Source organism: Leptonychotes weddellii, chromosome 10 (genome assembly GCF_054177405.1).
Source record: "Leptonychotes weddellii isolate Sample4059 chromosome 10, ASM5417740v2, whole genome shotgun sequence".
Taxonomy (NCBI): domain Eukaryota; kingdom Metazoa; phylum Chordata; class Mammalia; order Carnivora; family Phocidae; genus Leptonychotes; species Leptonychotes weddellii.
Genome location: NC_138378.1, coordinates 113,256,228 through 113,269,511, shown reverse-complemented (window position 1 = coordinate 113,269,511; position 13,284 = coordinate 113,256,228). Strand labels below are relative to the sequence as shown.

The 13,284-nt window shown below is 40.5% G+C and overlaps 1 protein-coding gene across 4 annotated transcripts in view; it reads right to left on the bottom strand.

Annotated features, from left to right (window-relative positions):
- The window catches only part of NBAS (NBAS subunit of NRZ tethering complex), a 310,311-nt gene that overhangs the window by 26,609 nt on the left and 270,418 nt on the right, over positions 1 to 13,284 (bottom strand). For all 4 annotated transcript variants that reach the window (XM_081797175.1, XM_081797176.1, XM_081797177.1 and 1 more), the window contains one exon: positions 7,950 to 8,145. In XM_081797175.1, the coding sequence (XP_081653301.1) occupies positions 7,950 to 8,145 (196 nt within the window). The remainder of the gene's footprint in view (positions 1 to 7,949; positions 8,146 to 13,284) is intronic.

The following is a 13,284-nucleotide window of genomic DNA, read 5'->3' as shown; positions in this document are numbered from 1 at the left end:
CATCAAAAACTAATGATGTAATGTATGGTGATTAACATAACATAAAAAAAAAAAAGAATTAGCTCTATAGATTAGACAGGACAGAAAAAGAATACAGAGTAATGTGGCTGTGGAGGCGCCTGGGTGGCTCAGTCCTTAAGCGTCTGCCTTCAGCTCAGGTCCTGATCCCAGGGTCCTGGGATCGAGCCCCGCATCGGGCTCCCTGATCAGCAGGAAGCCTGCTTCTCCCTCTCCCACTCCCCCTGCTTGTGTTCCCTCTCTCGCTGTGTCTCTCTCTGTCAAATAAATAAATAAATAAATAAATAAATAAATAAATAAATAAATAAATAAATAAAATCTTTTAAAAAAATAAATTAATTAAAAAAAAGTAATGTGGCTGTTTTAGGATAGTGGAGTCATGGGTTAATGTGCATCTCTTGTTAAAAAGTCTCATTTATTTGTACAATACAGGATTTGGAATGGCTCCATTTGCATGCCTTCTAGAGATGAGTGAAAATAATCAGTCATTTCTCACTAGTTTTTCTTCTAAGTTTTGTTTGATTCTACCCTTTTCTCCAGGAGAAGAGAAAGTAATATATGCCTCTGTCTCCTTCCCAGTGAGCGGGGGTGGGGGGGTGAAAAGGTCTAATATTCTACAGGCACCCTACAATTAGTGACAATTCCACACAGACACCTCTAACTAAACATCATAGGATTTTAAAGGGCAAAATTCAAATGTGACTCAAACATAAAGATATCTCTTTCCCTTTCGTCTCTGAAAGCGATGCTTCTGTCCTCACTGAATTTGGTGACTTTAGCCCTTGCTGTAAGTCAATTTGTCAAGGAGCTGCAGCCTCCTTATCAGACAGAGAGTCGCTGTCCTTGAAAAAGTGGACCGAGTCACCTCTTCTCCGATGAAAACAGCTTTAACCTGAAATTTCTCTGGTGGCCGCTGAGCGTGAACATGGCTACCCTAAACTGAGGCTTCCTCCTGAAATCTGCATCTTCCCAGAGGCACCGACAATGTGGCTTATTTTACCTTCAGGTATTCGTGAATATGAAATAGATATTAATGCACATAAACATACTTCATGAATAGGAAATAATTACCACCATGTAGAGGATTATCCTTGATGTAGTAATATTAATCACCATATTCCTACCTTCCATAGGAGTTGATGAGCTGTTACACTGCCTCTATGATTTATGCAATTTTGGGGGTAAATCTGAAATTCTTTCCAAACAAAAAGTTAAAAGAAAAAACAGAGAAGTCATCCCCAGCTACCTCATAGCCTCACCACTCTCCAACATCCAAATGCTGAGATGTTTCCTGCCTCTTCTGTTGTCCTTCAACTTTTCTCTCTAATCCTTAGAAGGAACAAAGAGACAGCACTGCTATGGGAGAGGTTAGGAGCACGACGAGCGTGGCTGCTGAGGTTCTCATGCCTCTGGGGCGCGAGGCCCTGGATGTGATTCTCCCACTACAAACAGAGCCCAGGTGGGTCCTGAGCTGACCTGACCCCGGGAGGAGGGCCCTGGGATGGAGGAAGCAGTCCCACCCCGTGACATACACTAAACCCAACTGTGCGTCCTAGGAAGAGGTCGCTGTGACCTAGGACATATATAAGGCTATGAAGAAAGTCTGCCCAGTGAAGGGGGTAAGCAGAGCCTCCCTATCTCACCACACAGCCCCCGCACCCCCAAAAGTGTTTTTTAGATGTAAAACACAGCCCTGAACTTAAGTATCTTTCTCCACAAAACTAGTTTGTCCTCTGCTCTTTCCTACTGCCATTTTGTCCTTAGGCAACCTAGGTAAACATCAGAGGGACCCCAAACGTGTTTCTTGTCCCCCCATGTTTAAGCAGTCCCCCAGGCCCCTGGTGGTAACCCCTTCAGCTTTCTTTACCCTCCTCTATCTTCACAGCTGATACCAAGTTCAAGGCCAAATTCAGGCCACTTGACCACTGCCACTGACCGGCACCCCTCCAGCCCACTGTTCATGCAGAGGTCAGAGGGCTCCTCCTAAACACATATCTGATAACGTTGCTTCTCGGGCATCCCTTTTCCATGGGGGCTTAGCACCGTCAAGGTGAAACCTGTGCAGGACCCTGGAAGTAGTCTGGCCGGCCTCTTTCCAATTTTATCTCTTGCTTTCACTCCATACATCCAGCTGTGCTGAACTCAGTTTAAGACTCGCCTCCTCGGAGCAGGCTTTCCTCACTGCCTCCACACGTGATGGCTACGTGCCCTCCCTTGAGCCCTATGCACTGTACAGACATCTACTGTAGCATCTACAGTCTTCAGGAAATTTGCTTCTTCGCTTCTCTGTCTACAAGCTCCACTGGATCGGAGTCGCCAACCAACAGGACCCATTTACCTGGGCTGGAGTTAGAGATTTACATGCATTATCCCATTGTGAGAGAGTTAGTGACATCTCCAAGGTCGAGGAGCCAACAAGCGGTAACACTGGGATCTGAATGCAGTTCTGCGTGAAGAACCCAAATGCTTTACTGCTAATTGCCTGGTCTCCTTGTATAGCACAGTGAATGGTGCATAATCTTTGCTTGAAGAATCTTCAATGAACAGTTCATACACAACAGTTAATTGGCATGGCATTTTTCAGAACGTTCTGATTGAGCGGCAGTGAACATACAGTGCTCTGTATTGAGACAGTGAAAAATGCTAAGAGATGAAGCTTTCTGTTTTCTGAATCAAACTCCTCATTCTTCATGCCCAGTCACATTCAATCCAGGCAAAGTCACAGCAGAAAGAGAAGATGAGCAGAGCATGCTTTATGTAGTCCAATGCTACCCAAACGTTAGTGCTGAATATCTTTTCCTGGCAGATGGGAAGAAGTGTGGTATAGGGCCAAGAACACAGGCTTTGAGACCAGACAGATCTGGGTTTGAACTCCAGTACTATCATTCATAAGCTGGGTGACCTTAATAGGTTATGTGACCTCTTAACCAGAGAATGGTAACGACTTAGCAAGGCTGTTCTAAAGGTTACATGTGGTAATGTGCACTTCATACACAATCCACAGTCCCCTCTTCCCCCGATGATACCCATGACAAGAGGGACTATCTTTAAAGGAAAAAAACCCTTATTCATAAAGAGGGGCCTTCCAAGGTTTCCAAATATTTGCAGACCCCAGTAACACAGATGCTCTCTCAACTTTAATATATTTTAGGAGAAAAGGCACACTGAGATCTATTAGAACATTTCAGACCTCTTGCTTATGTCCGGACAAATATGCTTGTGACTCATTTGCTTCCATCTGAGAAGCAACTGGCTGGTCAGAAATCACTGTCAGCAAAGTACAGCAAATTAGTACAAAACAGTATCAATCTAAAAGCACCAGGCCACTCTGCAAGGAAACCTTTTCATTATTCCAAACAAATCATTTTTGCTTACATATAAGGAGGAAGCAGCGTGGTCTAATCCTTCCCCACTCGTGGCAACAACAGCAAATTGAAACTCATGGGTCCTGGCCTTGCCATTTGAAAGGTGACCTTAGATAAGTTTTTTAAAAATTTAATATTCATTTAGTCAACAACTATTCACTGAGAGTGTCTGTAAGATCCCTGTTCTCATGTTATTTATATTCAGATGGAAGAAGAAAGACATCATATAACAGACAGACAGAAGGACAGGCAGGGAGAATTTAGCAGATAGTGATGGTTACAAGAAAATTAAAGAGGTTATGATATAGATTGTGACTAGGGACCTACTTTAGGATGCAGTCATTTTAGAAATGGTGACATTTAAGCTAAAATCAGAGGAAGTAACTTCTTCTTTCTGGACATCATGTCCTTTTCTATAAAATGTGACTATGGAACTGGCAGGCTTTCCAAAGTCTCCTCTGGTTCCAGGAAACGGTTTCCAGGGCTATTAAAGATATATTATATGTATGGGTAATTTACATGTGTGGGATATATGTGTGTAGGCACATATATTTTTAACGTGAAATATTATCCTATGCTTGATTAAGCAAATCATTTATGGCAGTGAGTCTTAGCTTTGAAGACATTTAAGGTAACAGTAAATTCTTTGTAAGAAACCAAATCTAGCTTTGCATACTGAACCGATCCTACTGTTCATTTTCTGAGCTCTGATAAAGAAGTGTGTATTTTGTTAATGTTTTGGCAAATGAAGCCATACTGGCCTCTGACCAGAAGAGTTAATATGTCCTCGCATGTTTCAAAGTAGGCAAAATGCAGGAATTTGTAGTAAGATTAGAAGTTTTCTTAAACTGGGGCGCCTATGGCTCAGTCGGTTAAGAGTCCAACTCTTGATCTCAGCTCAGGTCTTGATCCCAGGGTCATGAGTTCAAGCCCTCCTGCACTGGACTCCATGCTGGGCATGGAGCCTACTTAAAAATAATAATAAGTTTTCTTTAACTAATTTTTTCTGGTGATCACTTAGAACTACAAATCCAGACAGATTGAAATTTAAAGGGTGCAACTCTAAGCCACATGTCCCTTTTTATACAAAAACAGAAAAAACTGTAAGGTCAAGGGGTATGGAATTTTTTGAGGAAACATCAGTATTTTGGCCCATATTTTTCATGCACCAGTTAACTAGAAAATTACAAAACCTGAAAAACTCAGATAAATTGTACCAAGGGAATGAACACCATACATTCATCCCTTCACACCCCCAAAAACTTTCTCTCCCTCCCTTCTCCCCTGTCCTTCATGCCAGGGCACTTTTGTGGAATGGGAAGGAAGGCCTCTCAGGCAGTTGAAAAATGAGGGCCTCTGAATTTTTAATTCTGTTAACTAATCATTAGAAAACTAGAAATTGCTGTCTCTCTGAGAACCAGTGAGGTAGCAGGCTCCACAGACCCTGTTTAATTTTGCAGGAGCTGGCTGGCTTCCCAGCAACACATTGATTTGTGGGGCCACTACTCTGGGCACCTCGAGGATAATTAAATATTAAGTCCCTCTTTGATGTATGCAAAGTCTGCCTAAGAGGATTACCAGCCACAGCAAAGGTAGCAGTCCTACATTTTCTGGTAATTGAACATTGCAATATCATTATCTATTCTTATCTTTGCTCAGTAAGAGCCTGCCTCTACCCTTAATACTACCTTTGAGAATAAAGAAAGGTACAAGGAACAGAGAAAATGTGAGCCCTTGCAGTCAACATTCTGGGGTCTTCTAGGTGTCTCGGGTAGAGAGATGAGGAAGAGTTTAGTGTGTGTGGCAGAAATGACAGTGAGCAAACCATGCTCTACCTCCTCCAGTTCAAGGTTCCACTTGGCACACCAAGTAGACAAGGCTCAGTTTCAGAATCCTCTCTAAGGCAATAAAGCAACAGAGGAGGGAGGGCGGCCAAGCCCTATGCTTACAAAGGATTTGTCCACCAGGCCCTGATCTTTCTACTGCTCTATTGAAAGGTAAAAACAATAATGGAGATGACCTCCAACGTAAACTCTGGGCACAGTTCTGTAACATTCTAAAAGTTGCTGCTGTTTCCACTGTGAAGCTACAAGTTTTCTGCATTCATTTTCCATGTAGCGAACAGTTATCTATAGTTATAGGCAGAGTTTCCTGACCAAATTCACTTGCCCTCCAAAACAGATTTGAATCGCAATGCCAGGATGACACAGAACACTTCATTTTTATGGGAGGAGGAGGAGAAACTCACTGACTTCATTTATTTGGGGAAGAAAACTATAGATGAACAGCATAATTAAGCCATGAGGGTAGTTTCTGTATTTCTGCTACCAAATACTTGAAGAAACTCAGTTCATTAGCTTCCAAGAACAGGGAAACTGCTCTTCTACAAGGACAAAGGAAAAGGGGGAGAACATGAAAAGAGTAAGGGGGCACAAGGTGAATTTTACTTGAGTCAGAGATGCTGGGAGAGATGTTTTCTAAGAGCCTGAAAATGCAGTGACATGAGGTTCTACACACAGACAGCGAAGGAGAGAAGCCAGACCATGCTCAGTGAAATAGTCCAGTCAGTTCAGAAAAGTGTACATGGAAAAGGAATCTTAACAAAGGCTAAGGTCCCTTAGATCCTGTTTTTGGAAAAAGCGTCGCTATAAAGAAATTAAAATCTCAGAAATCACTGGAATCCTATAAATGTTGGAACTTGTTCTTTGGTTAACTGGAAAGTGAAGGAAAGCTTAAGAGAAGAAACAGTGGTTATACTCATGCTATTTCTGAAGCATTTTGCCCCAAATAACAAATTGTCTGTTCTACTGTTTCAACATGACAGAAAAGATGGATGTTTTCCCCTTTCCCTGGTCTCTGTATTGTTTTGAAATATTGTTGGTATAGAGACTGGACATAACATGAAGCGAGGCTCCAACCAGAGAAACCAGCCCTATGGCCCCACCCGGCTCCAGCCATCAAGGAAGAGGAAACTGAGCAAGGTTGAGAACTTGGAAACTGGAGGTTCTGTCAGAAAAGCACCTAAGAGCAGGAGCATTCATTTGTTTCAGAATGAGTCACAATCCAAGATCCCATGTGGCAAACATAACATAACCTAATTCTGAGCTTACCTCGGAGATGCTACATGAACCTTCCTGTCGCTAAAACCAGCATAACTCTAACGTCGACTATGCCAGAGACCTGGAATATACTTCATCGTCTATTGCATTTGTGTTCACAGACTTCTCTTTAAAAAGACTGTTAGTGATCTCTTAATGTAATTCAAGGCAAAATGTTGAAACTAAGTATGTCGGTAAGGTCAAGGGGCTTCAGAAAGAGCATTATTCAGATACCAGTGACTTTTATAATACAATCCATTTCAGCAATTTGGCAAGATTAGAGGATCTCTGATAAGTCCATCTTTTCTGCATCTCAAATTCTCTAACTCAAAAGAATAGATAATAGTATTTACCTCTTTCTCTCATATAGGGAAATAAGAATATATAAGATAATAATTATGAAGATGTTCTGAGACTCAAGATATTGTTAATATCTGATTCACCGTTAAAAAAAAATTCATTCTTCTTTCAATGTAGTAATAAGGACATAAATATTAATTACAAAACAAAGCTTTAAAATTAGAAGGTAAATTGAGTCGCAGTCAGACTTCCAGGAAACTCTTGCAGAATAGATTACGTGGGAAGTTTTATTTTATTGGCATATAGTCTACCCTGCAGGCTAACGCACTTGACTGAGATAACTGATCCTTACATCCATGTCTTTTAGGATGCATCAATTTACAGTTTGAGCCAAACTTCAATGACCACCGTATTTCCTTGATTTGGGAATCAGCATTCCCATTTACTCAATCAACAAGTATCTGAGCTCAGAGTATGTGCACAGCATATTTAGGGGAATTCAAAAGACAATAATACATCCTCCAGGGCTTCTGAGTTTCCACAGTAGTGGGGAGACAAGACTTTAATAGTAATGATGATGATAATAACAATAATAATACATGATACACAATTAAAGCTCAAATGTGAGGAATTCAAAGTTAAGTCTGAAATGGTCAGGGAAGGTTGCAGAGAGATGATGGACTGAGTGAGTCTTGAAGGATTGGATGGAGAAACTGAGATCTTGTGTGTGTGCTACATTACCGATCTAGGTACAGAAGAGAGACGAGGCACCTGCCTGCTTGGGCAGAGTATGAAAAGAATGAATTAGCTAAACGGCACACTGCGTTTCCATTTCCATCCGCCTTTCTCCAGGGACAGGGAGAGCTGCGATAATTAACTGATACTGTGAAGAATCCTGACTATAGCCTACGAAGAGAAAAATGATCCACACATGTGAGGTGAAAGAGACATCACCTCCAGTGCATATGCATTTTCAAACAGATGGAAAAACCCAAACCAACTCTGCTGTACATATTTAACTCCTAAACGGTTGGATTGAGGAACATAGTGGAAAGTTGGCATCACCGAGCTGATTATTCCCTGGAGCGTCGCTGAAAGTAATCAAGAAACAAGCTCCAATGATTCTGAATAGGGACAATGTTCAATAGCCAGATGAATGCTCCCTTACCTGTCTCTGGGGCCAAGTGGCTTTGAGAATGGCTTCCGTTCTAAAGAACACAAGGAGCTTGCCATCCTCCTCCGTCAGGTTAAAGGACTGTCCCCAAATCTGCAGCACCTGAATGCGGGGTCTCACGGGTTGGGTGTCATCAGCACAGAAGGGCCGCAGCCACTCCAGCAGGTCCTCGGCGGAAACCAGGTCTTCTCTGAAGGGCAAAATCAAGGGTTAGATAGAAACTCTGAAGTCGGGGCGCCTGGGTGGCTCGGTCATTAAGCGTCTGCTTCGGCTCGGGTCGTGATCCCGAAGTCCTGGGATCGAGCCCCACATCGGGCTCCCTGCTCGGCAGGAAGCCTGCTTCTCCCTCTCCCACTCCCCCTGCTTGTGTTCCCTCATTCGCTCTCTCTCTGTCAAATAAATAAATAAAATCTTAAAAAAAAAAAAAAAAGAAACTCGTAAGTCTTTAAAAAAAAAAAAAAAATCCCAGTAATCAAATGTGGCGATTGACCCAAAGACTGGTTTGTTGGGTGACACTGGTTTTTTGTGTGTGTGTGTGTGCTATTGAGAAGAAAAATTTAGGTTTTAAATGGCATAAGGCAACCATATTAGGTATTTTAAAAACTATGTAAGATAAATGTGATTTTTAAGCAGTAACATATCGAGTTACATAAAGCAGATGAAAAATAGTCAATATATTCTTAGCTACTCTATGTCTTAGGCAAAGTTTAATAAGAAGTATGGTTTATTTCTATTAATGATACACAGAGAGCCAGGCATCATTCTAAGTTTTATATAAACTATTTCTAGTTGACAGTAACTATGCAATGTAGATATTAAAAATTCCATTTTATTTTAAAATTTTTTCCAGTTGTAGAGTTAACTAACATATAACATTGTGTAAGTTTAAGGTACATAACTTAATGATTTGATGTATGTATATGTTGTGGAATGGTTACTAATAAGTTTAGTTAACACCCATCACCTGACATAGTTACAACAATTTTTTTCTTGAGATTAGAATTTTTAAGATCTACTCTCTTAGTTACCTTCAAATAGATAATATTGTTAACTATAATCCTTAGGCTGTACATGTAACTTCCTTTTTATAGATGAGGAAACAGGCTTCAAGGAAGGAATATGATATGACCACAGATATCTAGAATAGGCAATACAACCCCCAAGTCCATATTCTTTCTACCACTGTTCTCTGTGATAGAATTTCAGTATGGGGTTAGAGCATCAGGTTTCATACTACCCTAAAGATAAAATACGAATGCATGCTTATTAAAGAACTGTGACATCTAAAAGGCTTCAGAGAAGGAAATATTTGTGCAACTTTCTATCCGGCACTAGAATCTCTTCCCTTGTAATCCCAAATGGGCCATCTCAGGAAAGCAACGGGTTTGATGATGGTATCAATGAATTATACTTGATTACTGTTAAGATGTCTCCACTAGATACCTCACTTGCACAGGGCCCTGGGGAGCAGTGCTAAAGCACTGAATCATATAGGTTTTGCTGTAACCACATCCTTATGAGGCTTCCAGCAATAAATCACCTAGACCAAGTCCCAAATTCCATGACCTAACAAGACCACAGGAAATTTTTAAAGATTCGACAATTACCACTGAGTGTTTCTGTTAGTATGCATTCTATAATATACTTGTCAATAGTTTCATGGGAATTCAAATTAAAAAGACAATTCATTCTTTGTATTTCAGAATAAAAGAAATGATTAGACGCCATGGATAACTGGCTCAAGCATTTTCTAAATCTACCAAGTCATTTGTTAGCTTTACCTATGTGTGTCCTTGATATGTATCAAAACTGGCAAACCTGGGGTGCAAGAAAAGAAGACTACCAAGATTTCCTGGAAATCTATGTGGAAAGTAAGCAGACAGTGTCATGCAGAGGAAAAGCATTTTGCGGGAATGTGATATAAGTATGAACCCTGGCCCCAGATAAAAATCACGAATATCATCATCCCCATTTTATAGTTAAGTAGACAGGTCCTGAAAGTGTGTCTCTTGGAGTCTGTGAAACCAAGATAATGTATATAAAGTACTTAGCCACAGCACATAGCACAGAGGAAGTACTTAATAAATAATAACCATAGCCTGCATAATGATCATTATGATTATTATTGGTACTATCAAAGCACCAGTTTGTGCCTGATACAGGGACGAAAATCATAGGATTCCTGCCTTCGAAGAACTAGTAACACTATAGAAAGATTTTAAAAGTGACTATCATTCAAATTACTAATGTATGTAAATATGAATAATCATTCTGGAGGAAGAGCGAGTAGAATCAGGGAAGGCTTCATGGAGGATGTGGCATTTGAGCAGGGTCATAAAAGCCAGATGGGATGTATGTACATGGCAAGGTGGGGAAAAAGAATCCAAAGAGGAGAGCAAGAAAAAAACCCAAAGATTTGAAAGGACAGCACATGTCCAGAGGGTGATTAAAGCACAGACGTCCAGGTGGTACATGAGAGGAGGGGGCTAAGGTAGCTAGCAGAGGTCTCCTCACCTGGATGGCCAAGAGCACACACCTAAGGCTGCAAAGGCAGCTTCAGGCTTTGAAAGCACAGGCTCTGCAGCTGTCAGGCCCAGATTCAGCTCCCAGACTGACCTCTTCCTGACATTGTGATGTTGACCAAGAAGCCACCTAATGGTTCTGAGCCCCAGTTCCTCATTTGTAAATTGGAGATGGATACCTCCCCCTCACTCATGATGCTCTTTTGAGAATGAAACAAATACATAAATAATAAATGTAAAGCACATAATACATTAAGAGACATATAACTAAGTGCTTCAATTAGTGGCAAACACTATTACTGAGGACATTTGGTCTTAACTCTGTATGGAATGAGAACAGTCGGGGGACTTCTGAGCACTGAAAAATCATAATCACGTGAAGTGATCAGAGAAGCGTACAGGTGGGGCAGGCTCAGGCCCTTTTTGGTGAAGCCTGCAGGGGTCCAGTTAGGTATAATTCATGAGAAAAGGAGTTTAAAGCACATTTTTGGCCTGGAGTCCAAAGCAATTTCACATAATATGAAGCTGATTTTTGACCCTGTCACCCATGTGCCAAGTGGGGAGCAGGTAGGATGAGCCGGAAGGGGAAGGAGCTGGAGTCATGAAGAGCCGCTGGAAGTATAACAATTACCCAAGACTTGAATATGGTAAACAAGAATGAGAATGGCAACCCACGGAAGTGACTAGGAGCTATGAATTCTACCACTTCATCGTTAACTCTTTCATGTATTCTAATACCATCTCCAATCTGCAGATGACGAAACAGCCACAGAGAAGTGTAGCGTCCAAGGTCACAAAGTAAGGAGTGGAGCCAGTATTTGAACTTGGACGATCTTAACGCCTTATCAATTACTACACAGTGCAACCAGACCAAATGGGGGCATGTTCCAGAACACGGTGGCAGCAGATTACAATTATTCAGATACTGATGCAATATAGAAAGATCATTGTTGTGTTTTCCAAGTCATCACATTGAGTTAGATTCCATTTACATTAGAAGTTATTGTGCAGTTGACGACACCTGACATTTTGGGGAAATCTGCTCTAACTTTGGGTTGATAGTTCGAACACATAATAAAATTAGGAAAACTCATTCCTAGGACAGAAGTGTTGTGTTCTGGAAGCACCATGTTCTAGGCAAGCCTCACTGTATAGCCACGTGAATACTGGTGTTCAGTAAGATGACACAGAAGTGAAAGGCAACTCTGTGGGAAAGCTACCCAAGGACATAACCTAGACACCATCTCCTAAGGATTTCAGCTGCAAAATGGTTAATATTTTCATTTCAATCTGAGTTTTTAGTCACTCTCGGGACTCATCAAATACACATGCACACACATATAGAGAGACAGAAAAAGAGCAGAAATTTTGATAAAATGGCAACAAACTGGCAAATCAAGGGGAAGAGTATACAGGTATTCTTTTTTCTATGCTTGCAACTTTTCTGTGGGTTTCAAATTTTTGAAGTAAATAAGTGGGTGAAAAATAACCAATTATGACTTTTATAATGTGAAAAATAAAACAGAACTGGAAGAAGGAAAATGATTCCATTTATATAGTATTTTATGAAGGCAAGGAGAGGATTTAATGAGCTTAGGAATAAAAAGAGAACATTATTTTGAAACATTTTTACTTTATTATAAAAGTTATATAAATGTTTTTAAAAAGTTATAAAACAGATAAAAGAAAAAAATCACTCATAGTTTCACTGCAAATAGCCATTTTCCACCTTTTTCTCTATAGTGAGGATTTTCTGGGGAGGAGGTTATTATACTGCACAGAGCAACTTACTACACACTATTTAAAAAAAAAATAACTACTAAAGGAAACACACATCCACAAATCGGTTTTGGCCCAAAAGATAAGGAGTCCTCTGAAACAGCTCTATTAACAGAGAAGAAGAGCAGCACAACAACAACAAAAATATGTTCACTGAATCACTAATTGGAGAAAAGTGATGTTCTTACATAATGTAGCGCAAGAGGATCTTCACAAAAGGAATGGAAGAGAGTGTCAGCCAAACAAAAGCAATTATTCAGAGTAAAAAGACAGATTGTGAGAATATTAATAAGCTAATCCTTGGTAAAAGAATTTTCAGGTTCTGCATGGCGTATTCATACAAAGATAACTCCACCTTGAACTTAAATGGTTAAGGTTCATTAAAAGAGATAGCAAATACAAAAAGCACTTTATATAATCATGACACACTACACAAATAAAATTATTGTTCTTATTTGGGAATGGGGGAAGGAAAGACTGCATTCCAACAAGAAAAACACAGGCCACGGTGATTTCTTATAAACATAAATGTCCTAGAATTTGAATGCCTGAAGGGAACTCAGTCATATCTTCTATATGGAAGTCACAAACTGGCAGCTGAATTTTTGTGTTGGCTTGCATGGTACATGCCAATGTTTCAAAATTTAAAATTTTTACAGGAAATCAAGATTTTTCTAGCTCCTCTATTTCCACCCCCAGTTCTACTGAGATATAACTGACATACGGCTCTGTGTAAGTGGACAGTGGAGAGCATAATGATTTGACTTACATGTATGATGAAAGAATTCCACAGCAAGTTTAGTTAACATCCAGCAGTTCATTTAGATTAAAAAAGAAATCTTTTTCCTTGTGATGAGCTCTCTTCACATCTACTCTCTTAACAACCCAGCTCCCCTTGAAAAGCTGGATGAAAAGGACATGCTCGAAGCTGTTTCCTGTATTGTCTACAATGTGAGACCTAGTTCCCCCCAGCCCCCACCCCCTCCTACTTCTCCGTAAGCCCAGCCCAGCTCGTTCATTCCCGTTAC